The 19,754-nt window shown below is 36.8% G+C and overlaps 1 protein-coding gene and 1 long non-coding RNA gene across 3 annotated transcripts in view; one reads left to right on the forward strand and one right to left on the reverse strand.

Annotated features, from left to right (window-relative positions):
* The window catches only part of DOK6 (docking protein 6), a 369,596-nt gene that overhangs the window by 257,026 nt on the left and 92,816 nt on the right, over positions 1-19,754 (reverse strand). For both annotated transcript variants that reach the window (XM_035700481.2, XM_025422049.3), the window contains exon 2: positions 3,841-3,948. In XM_035700481.2, coding sequence (XP_035556374.1) covers positions 3,841-3,948 — 108 coding nt within the window. The remainder of the gene's footprint in view (positions 1-3,840; positions 3,949-19,754) is intronic.
* LOC112643996 (uncharacterized) overlaps positions 1-19,754 on the forward strand; it is a 73,077-nt gene that overhangs the window by 52,193 nt on the left and 1,130 nt on the right. The window contains exon 3 of the long non-coding RNA XR_003126042.3: positions 18,676-18,857. This is a non-coding gene — a long non-coding RNA (uncharacterized LOC112643996). The remainder of the gene's footprint in view (positions 1-18,675; positions 18,858-19,754) is intronic.

The following is a 19,754-nucleotide window of genomic DNA, read 5'->3' on the forward strand; positions in this document are numbered from 1 at the left end:
CTCTTGATTTTGCAGAAGCAAAAGTACATATATGTCAGGATAAAAATCACAAACATTTGTGATTGCTATTTTGCCTCAGTGGCTGGTTGTTTAGGGCTTGGACGAATTAAGGCCATCTGACCTCTGGAGTGGTGTCCCATAGAGAGGGGAAGCCTCAGGGAAAAGCGGGACACACAGCCTCTGATATTGTCTTCTTTTCTCTTTCCTATTTTCAAATGTCAGTATTCTTCAGAGTTTTCTTTTTGGTAACATAAATAATTCTCTCTTTAGAATTGTTAAAACTTTCAATTGGAAGTTCCAGTTAAACATTCTTGATAATTACTATAAATTTTACTGTTTTAACATTTATTATACATGGCATTTCCTTTCAAGTGCCACTTTTCATAATTTTCTATCATTTTTTGGATTAGCTGTTTTTTTGTTGTTGTTGTTTGTTTTGTTTGTTTGTTTTTTTTGGTCAAGTGTCAACTTTTTTGTTTTGGAATTCTTGTTAAACTTAGAATTGAAATACTTGTAAAACACCCTGAATGTGACCATAAGGCTGGTACCAAAGCCCACATCTTTTAGAGGAAAGAGTTTTACTTTGCATTGATTAAGCCTTCACAGAGAGGCATTAATAATACACCCACGTTAACATCACCTGGGCATCTGCACCACAGTCTGGCTGCTGCTCTGTTTAATGAAAACATCTATCTGAATGTACCATAAAGATACCTAATCTAACATGCCAAGGATGCCTTCTCTTCACCACTGACAACACCTCCTCCGCACAGGATCCCTGTCTCTGTAACAGCATGACCTCTCATCTGTCACCCAGTCTGGAAGAGACGGCAACACATCCTCCTCTCTCTTCCATTTCTCCCACATCCAATCGGTGAAGGCTCGTGAATTTTACTCAAAGCTTGCTCTTCTAGTCTTTCCTGGGTTCATGAATCACACCATCCTCTTCTCTCTTGCTCAAGCCCAAACTCAGGAATCTCCATAAGTCCTACCTACCTTTCACTCACACTCCACATCTACTCCTGACGTACATCAATGTTCACCAACCATATCCAAAATGCTTTCTACCAACCCCAGCTCCAGCACTAACATCTGCACCCAAGTCACCATCCCATCTAGCCTAAACTAATAATGGCTAACGTTTACCACAATTTACTATCTGCCAAGTGAGTAGTTACATACTTAGCTATAAAATGGAATTCATTAATAGAATCTTGTTATATTTAATCTCATTAAATGCTTATAGCACCATTTTATTCCCTACCATAACCCTTTTTGCATTATAATCTGTTAAAGTATCATAATCTTAATCTGTCAGAGGAGAAAAGTTAAGTACATGGAAGTTAAATAGCGTACGCAAGTACACACAGCTCTTAAATATGGAAGCTAGATTCCAGAACCTACAATCTTACCCACTGTGTAGTGTTGTTAAAATGTTTTTATTCCAGCTCTATTATTGAGATACAACTGGCATATAACATTATGTAAGTTTAAGGCATACTATGTGATCTTTTGATACATGTGTAAATTATGAAATGATTATTAAAACAAGGTTAGTCAGCATCTCCATCATGACTGGTTAGAGGGTAAGATGAGTAAGTTCTGGACACTTACTGTACAGCATGGTAACTATAGTTAATGATATTGTATTATACACTTGAAAGTCGATAAGAGAATCAATCTTAAAATGTTCTTATCACACACACACACACACACACACACATACACACAAGTGATTAAGATTTTTGATCTTTCTCAACAATCTATTTTCCAGGATGATCTGTCTCCTTCTTGAGGATTGTACCCCAGTCATGAGTGCATAGACTATAGATATATTGTCTGGACAGCATCCAGCCAGCATTCACTGCCATTGACCAGTGGGCAATTCCTCTGACAAGGAATCCAGAGTATCCAGTATGCTCAGTCTCTCAAAATTTTACTCAAAAACTAAAGTTCACAGACTCATATCTCACAACTTTGCAGTTTTTCAATACATAGTTAAACATTTATTAACTATTTAATTATTTAAATAAATAAATATTTATTAAATAATACAACAAAATAAAAAGTTTTTAAATATTGCCATGATCATAACCATAATACAAAATACCAGTATAACTTGGGACTTCATATAATTTTTCATATAATTAGAATAGGTACCACTGTGCTGGTTGCTCCTTGATATCCTATCTCAAATGGTCTTCAAAAGAGACATAATACGTACTCATGAGAAAATCAAACTCTCATGAGCTAGTAAGTGGCTGGACAGGAACTTGAACTTAGATTCTCTGCCAGTAAGTCGACATTAATATATAGAATATCTCATAGAGAGTTAAATTCAAATGTTAAGCCCTCTGACATAGTTTCAAATATGATATAAATGGTTGTCAAAAAAAATGGTTGTCAAGTATTGATGTAATAGAACTGGTTAGTACATTACTGTAGAAAAATCTATTTTTTTAATAAATTTTATTTTTGGGATCCCTGGGTGGCGCAGCGGTTTGGCGCCTGCCTTTGGCCCAGGGCGCGATCCTGGAGACCCGGGATCGAATCCCACGTCGGGCTCCCTGTGCATGGAGCCTGCTTCTCCCTCTGCCTCTGTCTCTGCCTCTCTCTCTCTCTCTCCCTCTGTATGACTATCGTAAATAAATAAAAAAATTTAAAAAAAAAAAAAATAAATAAATAAATAAATTTTATTTTTTAGAGCAGTTTTAGGTTCACAATACTGAGGAAAAGGTACAGAGATTTCCCTACAACCCCTGCCTCTACACATGCACAGCCACCCCCATCCTCCACATCCCACACCAGAGTGGGATATTTACTTTCAACTGACAAATCTCCTTTGATACAACATAATCACCCAAAGTCCATATTTTATAGTAAGTTTCACTCTCAGTGTTGTACATTTTATGAGTTTGGACAAATTTCTAATGACATACATCCACCATTAGGGTGTCATAAAGTATAGTTTCACAGTCCTGAAAGTCCTCTCTGCTATATCTATTTATCACTCCCACCCCCAAACCCTGGCAAGCACTCTATTTTAATAAAAGGAGGAACTGGACTACTTATCACATAAAATAAAGTCCACAAAATCCTTACATTATTCAGGGTGACTTACTCAGTGTTACCGACCATGAGAAAATAAATTGTTTATTGGGCTTATTGAGGCATTTTATCAACAAAAAATACCACTTCACAATTCAGAGTTCTGGCCATGAATTCTCCAGGTAGTTATCAAATACTTCGCTGCATTTTGATGTTATCACCAAAGACAACTTTAGATGGCATATTTTAATGTCTTTCTAGGGTTATATCCTACATAGTTTTAATTCTTTGTAAATTGATATTTCATTCATAGAATGTACGGCCACATCCTACACATCAGCATAGTTGATGAGCCTTTCTTAGCAAAGCTATAAACAGCAACTACTACCCACATTAGCGGAGTCATTAGTGCGGTTAACACCAGCCTCCAAAGCTTTATCTCCTAAATATTGCCCACAGCTTAAATCAAAGTAACAAATGCACAATTAACCTGAACAGAGAGAAAATGTCTACTCAGCATGTTGGGAAATGATGTAGTTGAATTATGAGTCATCTCATTTCGCAAAGTAGCCATAAAAATGAGTCTTTCATTTTGCAAACGTACCACTGGCATTTACAGCAGATGATTAAAATAAAGCAGAAAAATAACTTTTGCATTTTATCAGAACAGGGGCATTTTATCCTGGTCATGCATTTTTGCCTCTGCGGATTTCATCTATCAAAAGAAATGTCTCTATGAGTTGATGCCAAGGGTCCACTTATTCCCTAGCGATTCCGAACACTGTGACTTACCTTATGAAAGTTTCTGAAATACGCTGCCTTTTCATCTGGAAATTTTTCTAGCCTTCTGGGTCCTTTACTGGAAGCCTTCTTGAAAACCAACCAGCATCGTCTGAAAATCTGAAAGCAAATGAAGGAATCTGATCATCTATCTTTTTACATGAGTTTTGTAACGCCAGGAATTTATCTATTCAATTAATCCATTGAAAGTAAAAATTCTTTTATGTACTTACACAGAGAACCGTTCTTGAGTCCTAACCAGGTTATTCATTAAAATTATGGCAAACTTTTAATAACACGATATTTAATATAAAAACGACTTTTGTGAAAAGATTTTATGGTACGAAGTTCTCAATGTGCTGGCTTCACTGGTCTTTAATCTAATTAAATCATCTGAGGTCAATACATATGAAATATTTATCTCAGTATAGCAGTGATGGAAAAATTCTGTTTTCCATGATAATGCAGTCACTATTTAAAAGATCAAGCACTTGTATAATGCTCAATTTTCTCTTTCACAAATCACCACGTTTTACAATTTACTCATCTTAGAGGATTAATATACTCCAAAAGAACAAATGCTCATATATTAATTTAGAAAACAGAAAGATATGTGTTTTTATAATGGAAAAATCTGCCTTCCCTTTTATACTTTCTAGTAACTAGCACTTGTTAAATGCTTATTACACATAATACACCTAAAATTTTATATACACATTTAATCCCCCTACCTACTACATGAGGTAGTTTATCTCCATTTTAAGATAAAGACAGTGACAGTGTCAGGATTTGAACACACCTCTGTCTGATTCCAGCTTTAGTAAAAAAATAAATAAATAAAAAGCAGAACCATTAATTCTACACACACAAACCATTATTCCTGGACTTTGCCCTTATTTCAAAGGACTAATTAATAAAGGACCTTGAGTTGATGTCCCCTCTGTCAGCCACCCACCGCAGGTATGTTTAAGACAAAAATAATAAAATGAATCTCCTTTCGGTAACTGGAAAGGTCTAGAAATGCAAACTGGCCACAATTTTAAATTTCAATATTTAGCACAGTTTTGTTGGAGTATACACGCTCTGTAGCCATAAACAAATGCACCGAAGGAAAACTCACAGACCTTGATCATTGTATTTCTCTCTTCCATTTCTTTATTCAAACTGCAAAGTTGCTATACTATGGCTTTTTCTTTTTTCCGTCTTTCCTTCCTTTCTCTCTCTCTCTCTCTCTCTCTCTCTCTCTCTCTCTTTCTTTCTTTTTCACTAATACTGGCCAGATAATATAACTTCTTTGGAGCATTCATTGTTCATTACTCACTAGAAGACAGTGTTTCCCATGTTAAAAAGCACTCTAAGAGTAATTATATAGAGGACTTCTCCTTGGGGTACCTGGGTGGCTCAGTGGTTGAGTGTCTGCCTTCTGCTCAGGGTGTGATCCTGGGGCCCTGGGATCGAGTTTCACATCAGGTTCCCTGCAGGGAGGCTGTTTCTCCCTCTGCCTATGTCTCTGCCTCTCTCTCTGTGTCTCTCATACACAAATAAATTAAATTAAAAAAAAAGACTTCCCATAAAATCAGTAAACAGAGTAACAATGCACACACTTTCACTTTACTCCTGCTACCTTTCTTAGCTTCTCCCCATTAGCTTTGAAAAGCATCTGAAGGATGACCCTGAGCTTTGGCTCACATCTGTGTGTCTCTTCTTCTCTACCTGGTTTGAGATCCGACTCCTCTGCCATGATTCCTACCCACATACACTTGGAAGTAAAGGGTTAAATTATTCCCTCAGATGTCCTGGCGTTCTTCCTCCACACTTGTGTTTATTTATTTTTTTAAGATTTCATTTATTTTTTAAAGATTTTTAAAACCCAGGCATCCTCACACTTGGGTTTAGCACACTGTGTTCTAATTAGTGATTTACCAGTTGGTCCCTTACTGAGCTCCACCCCCACAGTAAAATACGATAAAAAAATTGTGAATACTAATTATGATATAACATCAGCATACGGTTTAACTTTAACTCAATTCTACATGATTTTTTTAGCATTATACATTCCCCTTTTTAAGCTTTATAAAGATATTTATATTTTAAGTAAATTTAAGGTAATAAATTTAGAAAATGCAAATATATAAGAAAAGGCAGCTCGGTACAATGAAAAATTAATAAAGCTTGGTGTTGGTTTGCAAATTTAGGAGTTCGCTGAGTGAAATGTGAAACTGGCCTATTTACATAGAGGGCAAGGAAATACCCAAGAATGAGGCAGGCCTCCATCCCCCCAGATTGGTAAGTAGTAAGTTTAATGAGCAAGGGAACTCACATACAGGACTTGTCTTGGGTGGCCACAAGACAAGCACATCTCAGCACCCTCCCATCAAATCTTAAAAGTTGAGAAGCCTTAATAGGGTTCAGTCACACATTTAGTCCAGATGATCTCAACAACACATTGCTCTCTTAAGATTATGTGCTTGAAACGTCTCTATCTACAAGTAGGGTGGGTGGAAGGTACCTTGCAAGAATGAGAGAGAGTGAGGTCCAGCTCTCAGGTCAAATGGTGATAATGTCCTCAAAATGACCTTACCCAACATTTTGGAACCTAACAGGTAGATTTACATTACGGCTTTGCCATTTTATAGCTGTGCAACCTTAGACAGATTATTTGATGTCTCATAAAAAAGGATACCTCCTAGGACAGAGGGAAGAGTCAACAAGATGGGTCCACATCCTTGTGCACAGTAGGTTCTTCCTAAGGTCAGCTCCTCTTTCAGGCTCCTTTAACTTACATAGTAGGTGCAATTTGCCATGCATGACAAAGTCATTTGTAAAGATACATTTTACTAATGACACATAATTCTAACAAAATTCAGATCCATAATTCTAACAAAATTCAGATCCAAAATTCAGATCCAACATTCTACAGCCAGAACAATTAGAACCACAATATAAATTTTTTAAAAAATAAATAAAAATAAAAATAAATATATTGATGATCTCTGAAACTCAGACTGTGGAACCAGAAAGACTGGACTTGGAATTCCAGCTCAGCCCCTTGTGAGAGCCATGTGACTCTGGGCAAGTCACTGAACCCTCTGAGCATGCCTCCTTCTCTTAGCTTGCATAAAGTAAAATAATGCCTATATCATAGCATTACCATGACAGTGAATAGAACCAAAATATACAAGGCTCATGCCTCTGTAAGGCTACAGAGGAGTCATGAACTAACAGAAGGTAGTACAACGCAAAACAGATAAAACACTTTTAGCGGCAAACTTTGTTCAGCACATCCATAGCCATTATGGAATTTACATACATTGTAAAGAATCATTGCTTGTACCAATATATTTTTAAAGGTTTCAAATAATTCTGATAATTATGACAATTATATTATATATACTATTAACAGACAAACTTTTCTAAATACTCTGTTGAATGTGAGTTCCTGTTAATTCCTCAATGGTTTGGATATTCTTAACCAATACAGCTATTTACATGTATTAATACACAGCTGAAAAAGAAAAGTAAAAAAAAAATGCATAAGTTTACTCTCTTCCTAAAATTACTCTTTCTACATACAGTGTGAATCAATTTTTGCCCAGGGTGAATCATTTCAACTCAGTCATTAGGATAAATCCCACACATTTGTATCAATTGAGGGTATTCTAATGCCTAAGAATATAGAATATAGTTTTTTAGCCAGAAAAACTTGATTTTCAGTGCACATTCTGCTATGTTGTAAATGCCTTGTCTTGCAGAAGTTATTTTAACTTCTCCAAGACCTAACTTCCTTCTCTATAAATTCAGATCAGATATAAATTCTATATCTCATGAAGTTGCTATTTGAGGACTTAATAAGACAGCACACAGAAAATATCTAATGTATATGTTTGAAGCATAGTCCTCACACTCATCTAAAACTCCTGGGTTTTGAGCACTGCAATGGATTAAGTCGTGTTCCTCCTAAACTCTCATGTTGGATTCCTCACCCCCAATGTGATGATATTTGGAGATGGGGTTAGAGATGGAAGGTTTAGATGAGGTCATAAGAGTGGGTGCCTCAGGATGGGATAAGTGCCCTTGTAAAAAGAAACCCCAGAGAGCTTGCTTGATCTTTCCCTGTGCTCCTACACACATACAAAAGAAGTCACGGGAGCATACAGATGAGCTGGTGGCCATCAGCAAGTCAAGAAGAGGGTTCTCCCAAAAAACTGACCATGCTGGCACCTTGATTTTGGACTTCTAACCTCTAGAACTGTGAGAAAATAAATGTCTTTTGTTTAAGCCACTTAGTCGATGGTATTTTGTCATGGTAGCCCAAGCTAACCAAGACACATACTTTTGATCTTGTTATTATTAGCAGAAATAGTGGTGGTTGATAGTGGATATAGTTGTGATAGTAGTAATAGTATTGTAAAGGAGTGAAAAAAGTTACATGAATCTGAGTAGAAATGTGAGGAACTGGGACATATAAATAAAAATATAATTTGCAAAGTAGAATGTGTATAGATTTTCAATACTTATCTCCTATTTATTAATGGATTTAGAATCCTAGTTGAGGTAGGAAGACTCTCTTTGAATGGAATTGAGACCAGATCCCTGATAAAAAGGTTTAAGTTCATTCCTACAGAAGAATGCTTTCCCCTATGTTTTTGCACTTTATTGCTCATAGCTCAGGAACCATAATCATGTCAAATGAAAACTTATAATAATCATGGAACTACAGAAACACACTCACTGACTGTAATGACCATCCTGTGTGACTACAGTTATTTTCTATTAAAATGTCAAAATGAGTTAAATATAAGTTGGAAAGCATAAGTGTTTCCACTTTGGCACTCAGTATTACTATGAAATAAATCTGATAATGGATAATAAGAAAAAGAGTGGGTATTTTCATTAATATATTATCTATTTGCTATTACATTAAGAGAGGTAACCACATAAAGAAAAGAATTGTTGTTGAAGATTTGATTTAATAGCCTATTTACCAAGCAGAGGCCCTCAAATTATTAGTTTCTTATTTTGAAATAATTTTAGATTTATAAAACAGTTGCAAAATGGTGCAGAGAGTTTCTAAATAGGCTTTACCCGGCTACTGCTAATATTAATATTCTAAATAACCATGGTACATTTTTCAAAGCTAAGAAAGTAACATTGGTAAAATATTATTACCTAAACTAAAGAGTCTATTAAAAAATCACTAGTGTTTCCACCAATATCTTATTCTGTTTCGGGATCCAATCCAGGGCACCACATTGCATTTAGTTGTCTTGTCTCCCTGGACCCCTCTGATTTTTTTTATAGTTTTAGTCTTTTGTTTTGTTTTGTTTTGTTTTGCTATTCATGATCTCAACAGTTTTGAAGACTGCTAACCAGGTATTTTTCATTGTGAAAATTAATACACAAAAATCTCACTTGAAATGGGAGTTAAGAGGCCAGAACAGAGAGCCCTCACTCACCACCGCTCTTGGTCAGTTACAGACCTCCACAGGAAGAGATTCTCACCTGGCAAGTCCAACATGACTTTGCCACTCCAACAGGAAGACGGAACATTTCCTTCCTTGCCTGGCAACTAAGTCTATGAAAAACTGTCATCACCTTGGACTCTCACCTTCCTCTGGTAGACTTTTGTTCAAAACAATCCGTTCCAATTTCCTCCTTTTTCTCTATAATGTCCCTCTCCTTTGCTTTTAGACTTGCCTATGGCTTTCACTATAGCTGGCTTATCCTGACTTTCAAATCTTCTGCTATTCCCAAATAAACTCATTTGCTGGTAAAATAATGGGCTGTCTTACTTCTAAAGTGGGCAAGGGCATATCCGCAGATCTTTACCTGTTGTGAAACTGAATAAAACTTCTTTTAAAATGAAGTCAAAGGGGGCAACTAGGTGTCTCAGATGGTTAAGAGGCTGCCTTCAGCTCAGGTCATGATCCCAGGGTCCTGGGATGGAGTCCCACTTTGGGCTTCCTACTCAGTGGGGAGTCTGCTTATCCCTCTGCCTCTCCCAACTGCTCGTGCTCTCTCTCTCTCTCTCAAATAAATAAATAAAATCTTAAAAATAATAATAAAAAAATGAAACCAAAGGCCAAAAGAGGGATCTCTCACACCCTACCACTCAACAAGAAGAAACACTTGTATTCCCAACGGGAAGATGCCTATACTCTACTGGCCCAGCAAAGGGAAGGAAGATTTTCTCTTTGCCTGGCAACAACCCAATCGGTGAGAGATGTCACAACTCAGCCAATGAAGAGCCACCATACTCTGAACTCTCAATTTACTCCAATGGACTTTTGTTAATTTTAACAGCTCCTCCCAACAGCCCTCATTTCCTGAATGAGGTGTTCCTCTCCTTTGTTCTCTGGACTTGCCTGTGGTTCACTACAGCTTGCTTGACTCAAACTGCATTTCCTCTGTTATTCCTGAATAAACCCATTTTGGTGGTAAAATAACTGGGTGTTCAAGGTCAACGGTACAAATGTCCTCAATTTATCTCAATAAGTTATTTTTGATATTTCAAAAGTCTAATGAAAATCTCATAGTAAAGTGATGAAAACAAATAGTTTATTAGGAAAAATAATGTAAGTGCATCATAGCTATTTGGACTATTTATTTTGATTAGAGATCTAGTTGAATTTTTAAACTTAAAATAGTAAAAGAATAATTTAATAAATGCAGAGGTTTTTCATTTTATTTTCTTGTTTGATGCAGATTTTCAAAAGGTTTTGCTTTATCATCAGAGTAAATAATAAAAAGGGCCCTGGTGCCGAGACTTTGCAAGTATCATTCTGTGTCAATGTGAAGTCAAATCCAGCATGAGTCAGCAATCCAAAAACAACCTTCATACTAGCAGCATAAAGAAGTAGAAGCATAAGGAAATCACTTCTTTGTAACTGTTCATCAAACAGGATTTTAATACTGTCCTATGTTCTGCTGTAGGCCTTAGAAGCGATGCCTTATATAATAAATATGTTGGAGAAATTCCAGGGAAGAGTAGCAAAAATGACTGCTTGAGCCCAGGAAATCACTCCTCTGAGGGGGGAAAAATTGAGTAGGCTTTATTTTGCTTATAAACAGAAAATATGAATTCTTCTTCAACTACATGAAAAAGAATCACATAAGTGGAATTAGGTACCTTATTTTTGTTTTTGTCCTATGAGACAAAATAACAAAGGGCTCTTCGTTAGTGCTATGTGGGAGGGGATGGTGCGATCTCTTCTTCTTGGCTATTCAAGGGCATCTAAAGATGCAGGGACCATTTGGCTGGTCAGCAACAGAACTTATTGCTCACAAGAAGATGCACTTTCCTCCTCTGTCCTGTCCCTTAGCTGATGACACTCTTGCCTGCCCCCATCATGGCTCAGGGAGCTGCTTCACTCTCTCCTGAGGGATTGATTGATTTTGCCTCCTCTTTCACAGTTATCTCCCAAACATACCAGTCGTCTCACCAAACAGGCTATGGGTATGCTTCAGGCTTTTCCTTATAGAAAATTTCACACTGTTACTAGGACTCCAGAAATCCCCACAATCCCCAGATGTTCCACAGCCTCAGTTTTCCACTGCATTAGCCAGCCAGCCAGCTGGCCATAATTAAATACCCTCTTAATTCCTTTCTATCTGATGGAAACTCTTTTACCTCATAGCAATCTCTTTTCCAGAGTGTTTTCTCTTTTCAAGGTGATTTTACACAAAGGACATCCTTTTTCCACTTAGGACTCACAGTGAAGGAAATGGGGATATCTTGGCTTTAGCTCATAGCCATGATTATGTTACGTAGCTAGGACTCAATCACAAGCTTCACCTTAACCAAAAGTCGGACTGAATGGACCTTTTCCATCATGTTGACCTAATGGACTCTTCACTTCAAATAGGACTTGGCTAGAAACTTGGCAGGATTTATGGTTGTAGGAAGTGCCAAAGCTGAGGGTCCACTGCACTAGAGGAAATCACAGAAACTTTATCTCTAGAGAATTTAAAGCATATAGCAGTATGTGGCATATCTGGGAGCAGCTTATATTTGTATTCCCTTCTCAAAGTCAAATACCATAGCAATGATGACTTGGAATACAGAATTCAATTATTTGTTTATAACTTGTATCAGATGAACTAATAAGCAAAGCCCACCCAGGAATGGTTACTGCAGGCCAATGTTAGGAGCGACTGCAAATGCACAGCGCTGAGTCCCCTGTCCTGGGTCTTCGTTTTCCCATAAAATGTCTATGGTCCTAGTGAAACACACAGTCTGTTTCTGTAAAAAGTAGTTAATACACAGCCTGATGCCATGATGCACTGATGAATTCAGCTTTAGTTATCCTTTCAATATAGATATGAACTTCGATAACTTTCACTACTGGCTTATACTTAATTGCTGATAAATATCTACCAAGACCAGAATCAGTCCCATCCATTCATTCAAAAAATATTGGAGAGGAGATCTCTGGGTGGCTCAGTAGTTCAGTGCCTGCCTTCGGCCCAGGGTGTGATCTTGGAGTCCTGAGATCGAGTCCTGGGATCCAGTCCCATATCAAGCTCCCTGCATGGGGCCTGCTTCTCCCTCTGCCTGTGTCTCTGCCTCTCTCTCTCTATGTCTCTCATGAATAAACAGATAAAATATTTTTTTAAATATTGGAGAGCTTTATGTTCTCTGGATACAGTAGTAAAAATAAAGAAATACATAAATAAATAAAGTAATGATAACAACAACCGCCAAGTTTCTATCCTTATGGAGACAAAGTTCGTGCTTCATGGAACGGCCCATTCCAGTGGAGAGACAAGTGATAGCAGATAAATTAAGTGCATTTGTAAGTAGTCTTTTCAACAGTGCTGAGTGCTGTGAAGGGAATCATGATGCAAGGATGGAGGGTTGGAGGAAGAGGAGTGACAGGGACATCTGAGGACAGAGATCCTGGATGTGGGACTTGCCTGAAGGACTCCAGGAACTGCAAGAATTCTGGCCGGTATGGAGGGCAGTGAACCAGAGTGAGGACAGCAGGAGATGAGAGCAGAAAGAAAGGGGAGAGTCAGGCCAGGTAAGCATCTTGGCTTTGAGACTACAATCATATTCAGAACTCCAAGCAGTATCAACTCTTTAATGGGTTAGAGTAGACATTCTAAAGTAAACTGAAACCTAAGCAATTTAGGATTCTTAGATGAAGCAGAAGTTACAAATGAAATCAATATTTAAATAAACTATATAGCACCAAGAATATGCCAGACCAGTTGGGTGACTGGGTATTTCAGGTTGACTTCTACTAAAGTATGTCTTCTCTGTATGGTAAGACTTGCAGCTGTCACTTGCAATGTTATATTCTGTGGCTCTGTTTGCCCAAATTGGGGGTGCAGGCTGCTGGAAGTCCATACAACCATTGTGGGTTCTCCTCTGTACACACCTGCGACCCTGCAATACTTCAGTCTGCTTTGTTCTCTGACATAAATGCAATGGCTCTCTGATTAATGTAAAACCCAGGGCAGCCCTGGCGGTGCAGCGGTTTAGCGCCGCCTGCAGCCCGGGGCGTGATCCTGGAGACTTGGGATCGAGTCCCGCGTCGGGCTCCTGCATGGAGCCTGCTTCTCCCTCCTCCTGTGTCTCTGCCTCTCTCTCTCTCTCTCTCTCTGTCTATCATGAATAAATAAATTAATTAATTAAAAAAAAAACAAACAAAATGTTTTTCTCTTCGTGGGAATTTACTAGAAATACTTAAGAGTATATAAGAAGTAAGGGGGAAAACATGAAACAAGCCAAAGGGAATGATAAAGGTGCTACAAGGGGCACCAAGCAGTCCACAGTGTAAAAAGGCAGAAAGGTGGAGGACATTGCTGGGGAAGTGAAATATATGTGGATTTTCTTTCATATTCCACAAGTCTAAATACATTTTTTAAAAATCTAGTAACTCAATTTAGCAGAAAACTGTGAATACCTCTTAAAGTATAAGAATCTCTGTCACTAATTCAAGGGTTTTAAGGGTTCTAAAAATATTTTTACTGTCTATTTCTTAGGTAATCTGTAACTAAAAAAAAAACAGAGGCAAAAGTGAGATATTAAGCACGAGAGGATGCAGAGGCGCGCTGTCATTTTGTACACGCCTAGCCATTTATATTTATGCATACATGCACATGTACACATTACTATTTGATTTTTAAAATTTCAGTTTATGTGTGCATATAAATAACACATAATATATATGCATCGATCACTGTGTAAACACAGCTATTTATAAATCAAAGGACTAAAAAATTAAAAACTTTTCCTCTCTCATTCGAGCATCATGTCAGCTCACCTTTACGAGAAAGTTCTCACCAACTCTGTCAGGGAAGGGCTCTCCATCCCTGGCGTTGTCTAATGCAATATATAAACACAGCTGTAGGCTAACATTGAGACGATGCTTAAAGAGCGATCTTGATTTTTCTCATTTCATGTGGTGGGATGACCAAAATGAATGCGTTAGTCTCTTCCATTTCTATTATATCGCTTCCACTTTATTGTAATTATCCCTAAAAACAATCATGAAATTCACAAGAGTGAACGATGATTCCCAGTTCTCCCTAGTGGCAATCTGTGAGGAGGCCAAGTGTTTTTTGTTTCTCCCCTGAATGCATATAGTTCTCTCCACTGCATTTGTCTACCGGGCCATTGATGAAATACCAGGAGAGAAGAAACACAGGCTTCAGAGTCACAGCCAGACAGGAAATGCTTCACTGCAATCTCAAGTTTTAGGTTGAGAGTGTGAAATTGTCATCATTATCATGAGAATGAAAGCGGGTTGTAGAGCAGATCTGCTGAGCACTACCCCCAGCAGGTGGCAGTTTTTGGAAACAATCACAGCACTGGAAGGATTCTCACAATGGTACTCCTTCAGCATCCCACTTTCAGACAAGGACAGGACAGGGAACAAAAATCCTTTCCCTTTGCTCAAGCTCACCAGGAAAGAACCACGTCTTCTGAGTTTTAGTTCCTCCAAAATCAGAATATTCTTTGGCTCTCTATCAATGTGTGCTTTTGGAAATTCATGGTACTTTCATCAGTCTGTTGTACAAGTGGAACTCAATAATCAGTGCCAATGGTACTCCATGAACAACCAGTTTGTTTTTATTTTATGGGCCCAGTTAATATAGGGTTCAATCTTGCCGAGAGTTTTGGAATCACAGTTTGAAACTGAACAGTGACCAGTAAGTAGGAGTCAAATATCCAAATCAAAGCTGAAAATATTTCCTCTTGATTTTACTTTTCCTCCTGGGTTTCTTATTTCCTCCGTTTGTGAAGCATATTTTTAGTCATACAAGTTTCAGATCTTGTTTTGCCTTGACTTCCCTTCCTTTATCTAAACCATCCCCAAATCTACGGCCAAAACCCAGAGAAGTGATGCCCCTTTAAGAATGACTTGAATTGAGGGAAAAAAAAGAAACACATCTAGGAATGACATAAAGAATTAAAAATAAAAATAGTAGTGGTCCTTAAAAATCAGTAGCTTTCTCTCACTTTTTAAAAAGTTTTTATTTAAATTCAATTTACTTAACTTATACTGTATTGCTAGTTTCAGGGGTAGAATTTAGTGATTCATCAGGTGCTCTGACCTAGGAAAGCTCCATGACAGAAGTAAGACAAAATAGGATTCAAAAGGTAGCTAGGGTTCTAAAACGTGAATTGAAAAATAAGGGTATTTCAAATAAGGAATATGAAGCAAACAAAGAAATGAAAGCAAATATATTCAAGAGTAAACCAATGCAGTTTAAGGAGAGGATTTAATGGGAGAATTGATAAATGTTTCATTAGACTTTGTGATTAGTTTATGAAGGTTCTTGGATGGCAAGCTTCAGAATTCAAGATTTCTTTTATAAGCAATGGGCAGTGGTGAAGCATGAAAGGTTTGATGTTGTATGCTTATTTTTTGGTCCAAAGGGATATATGGCCAGAGCTGTGCTTTAAGACATTTACTGTGCAGTAGTCTATAAGTTATAGTGGAATAAAACAATGTGAGGGCAGGGATCAGACCGGAGGCCACTAGAACAGTACTTCTTAAAGTGAGACCCCATTAGTCTTTAATAGAGAAGATGAAAAGTAAGGGAGAGATACATGCATAAGTGATTAAATGTATTTGTCAACTAAATGGATATTTGTATAGTGGGGGATAGAAAGAGTTTCCAAGGCTGATAAGGGAAAAAGGGGGAGGCACTCTAAGAAATTTTACTAATTCATCACAAATTAGGAAAAGAGTAAAATATTAAAATGGAAAACAAATAATGAGATGGTGGAAAATTCAAATGTATCCATAACTACATAAATGTAAGTGGATTATGCATTTCTATTAATAAATAAAGTCATAAACACACTGCTGTAAAAGAAATAATTGACAAATTTGACTATGTTGAAATTAAAAACTTTTGGATGAAAAATTAAACCTTAAAAAATGAAAAGTCAAGCTACAAAATGTGTTTCCAACACATCTAGCTGATAAAGGACTTAAAATTGAAATATATTTTTAAATTCCTACAAATCAACAAGCAAAAAAGGAAAAAAAATACAGCATATTAAGATGGATAAAGCTCAATCATATAATTGGAAATGAAAATTAGGTTTTGTAAGGTGTTATATATGATGTTTTATGCCACTGATGCAAAATTTAAAATTGAAAATTAACTGATATTGCTAATACAGGCATTAAAACATATTACAAAATGTTAGTCCTTGATGGATGCACATTAACTTTAAGGTATGGTATGCAATACATATATTAAAAAAGAATTTAATTTTAGTGACTGCAGACCATATAAGCTCTATAATTTCTTTTATATTATGAAAAACTTTACTTATAAGTGATATTTTTAGTAATTCCTTAAAATCATTATCAAATCTCTCATCTTTTTATGGCCCACTGAAATAAGACCAGTAACTTCAGTTATAATCAGGTTTATTACCAGAAAACTCACATCAGTCAGAACCATAGTATAAGTTCCCTATTGGAGACCAACACCTGAATATTATCATTACATTTAAAGAGCAGTGGATTACTAGTGGCATTGAATAATTCTATTTTAGGTTGATAGATTTCATTCAAGAAAATTCAGAAGGTACATAGACTTAAGCCAACTTGATAAACCAGTTTGAAATAGAAGTATTGGAAACATGTTTGCTCGTTTGGTATTTTAAATAGAGTAAACTTTATAGTTTCTAAGAGAAAACATTAAATGTTGAGTAGCAGGAGAGGAATCAACATTGGAGGAGTCTGCAAATTTACATCAAGAAACTGAAGTTAAATAGTATTTTCATGAGGAGGATATAGTTAATAAGAGATAGACTGGAAAGCATCTATTTTACAGGGAGGCTACAGTTTATAATATTGTCAAGAGCAATTTTCATAACGCAAATGTTTAAATGTCCCATCAAATCCGTAAACCTACAACTAAAGTAATTTCTCAGGTTTTCCGACAATTGAGTAAATGCCATCATTCATTTAGTCATGAAGGTATGAAAATTTAGATGTAGTTTTAATCCATGCCTGGCATGCTCATGTTTCACTGATTGTGAAGCTGTAAATTTCCTCTGTAAAGGTTTTCGTAAGGGACTCATTGTCTTTGTCACCACTGTCTTCAACCTTGGGTGAGTCCTAGACTCTTTCTCTGGTGTGAATGAATGTACCAATGACCTGAGGACATTTTTGTACTGTCATAGTCATCGTTAACCCTGATGTTGGTCTAGTATTCTTTAAATATTATTTCCATAATAGTGCTCCCTATCTATCTTGGGTCAACATAGATAGCTTTTGTAGCAGGGGTTATATTATAATTTAATGTACAATATTGCAAATGGTGAGTTCTGATTATTAAATATTCTCTGTAAATCATTAAACATAAATAAAGTGTAATGTTTGGGCCTTTTCTATTTATGAGAGAACAAAAATACAGTATTTCACAATGAGGAAAACTATTATCCAAGGTTAAATTTCTTGATTGTGGTTGTCCAATAATATTGATTATAATGGTGTAAATATATGAGGCATTTAACTTAAGATGTTAGGCAAGTTCTGAATACAGTTTTGGGAGCTAGTTCTTCTGGAAAAGCTGTTATATTTTAATTTTTAAATGGAACCTAATTTAATTTTGTCACTGGGATCAACAGAATTACACCATGAGACCTTACAGCTGCACTTAAAGGTCATTCAGTCCAGCTATTGGGAATTCATGAAGAATTAGCATACGCCAGAAAGGCTGCTAACCTTGACCTCTGAGGGTACTAACACATTTAATCTGCTATATTCTTGTATTTTGAAATAAAGATTTTTCACATAAAAAAAAATTTACAAAACCAAGATAGGATTCAAAAGGTAGCTAGATGAAAATAGAGAGGGAGGTAAACCATAAAAGACTCTTAACTCTAGGAAGCAAACTGAGGGTTGTTGGAGGGGAGGGGGGTGGGGAAATGGGGTAACTGGGTGTCCGGCATTAAGGGGGACACATGATGGAATGAGCACTGGGTGTTATGTGCACCTGACTACATTATTTCCTCATGCATCATGTCTTTTGAATCTTAAACAAGCAAGGTGTTAAAGTACTGATTTTTAAATTAAAAAAAAATTATTTAAATCCAATTTGTCAACATATAGTATAAAGATGGGAAAACTTATACCAAGATAGGAAGACAGGTTGAATTCCTCCAAGGATGAAAGCCTGGGCCTGGTGGGGTGGGGGTGGGAGGCAGGCTGGGTAGGTGGAGGCTAAAAACAAAGAAAGAGCTAAAAGAGAGATTCTATACGTTTGTCTGCTATTTTTTTTTAAGTCACCTATGTGTGGGAAATGCCTCTTTCTCAGTCTTCACTCAGACACCCTTTCCCATTTGTTTTCTGTTTATCTAAATCATAGAGAAACATATCCTAAATATCTACAAGAAAGTCTTGGTTCTCAAGAACTGGAAGCCAGACAGTGAACCAGAATCATCCGTTTATTCTGATACAGTGAAAACTTCAACACAGTTGCAACACTGCAAGTCTGAAAACTCAGCAAACAGGAGAGCAAAATAGAAAAGAAAAACACAAAATGAGAAGGTTTGCAGCTTTCCTTCCCTCCTTCTAAAGCCTCAGGAACCTAAGGCCAATGCTGGGTTTTGTTGGTGATTAAACCCATGAAGAGATCTCTCATCCATGTGCTTGGTTACAAATAAATTCTTGCCCCCAAACAGGTCAAAAACAGGGCCTCAAAGTACCCTTTCGAACAAGTTTTGTAGCCTTTCCTTTTAAGTACACAAATCTTATACAGTAACAAGTGATTTAAAAAAAATCAGGAGTAAAAGAAAATGTCAAGATCCAAACTAAACGGTATTGTGAGCATAGGCACCTGCAAGCCTGAGGCCCTAATCCCCACTCAGCAGCAAAGCAGAAGCATCTTACCTCCTAGCATGAAAAAGACTTGAGAGCTCCAGGAGTTCCAAAGGCAGAGAAGAACTAGCTTCTAGGATGACTGCTTTCTACCGTCTAAAGCTCCCATAAAAAGCACTGTCTTCGGCAAGGGTTTTTACTCAGAAAGAAAGTTAGTTTCTTTGGAAAAAGTACACAGTGTTTCTTATTCACTTTACATTTTTTTCTATCATTTCCCCCAATTTAATTTTGGCTGCTGTTTAAAAAAATGTACTGGCTTTCTCTGTCGAGCTACATAATTCAATTTGGGTGCTTCGTTGTAGTATTATTTGAATTTTATGGTTTAACCTGACCTTTTCTCTTGGGTCAACACTTTGGGCATTGTTTCTATCAAGTAGCTGCAGCAATCTTGACTTTCAATAAGAATAAATAGCATCTTAAGTTCTTATTAGGGTGTCCACTGTTCTGAGGCATTTATAAATGTTAACATAGTTTAAACCACACAAAAACCCAATGAGGTAGGCAATATAATCATCTCTCCTTACAGAATGTGACTCACAGAAAAATTAAGTAACTTAGGAAAGTTTG

Source organism: Canis lupus, chromosome 1 (genome assembly GCF_003254725.2).
Source record: "Canis lupus dingo isolate Sandy chromosome 1, ASM325472v2, whole genome shotgun sequence".
NCBI classification, from domain to species: Eukaryota; Metazoa; Chordata; class Mammalia; order Carnivora; family Canidae; genus Canis; species Canis lupus.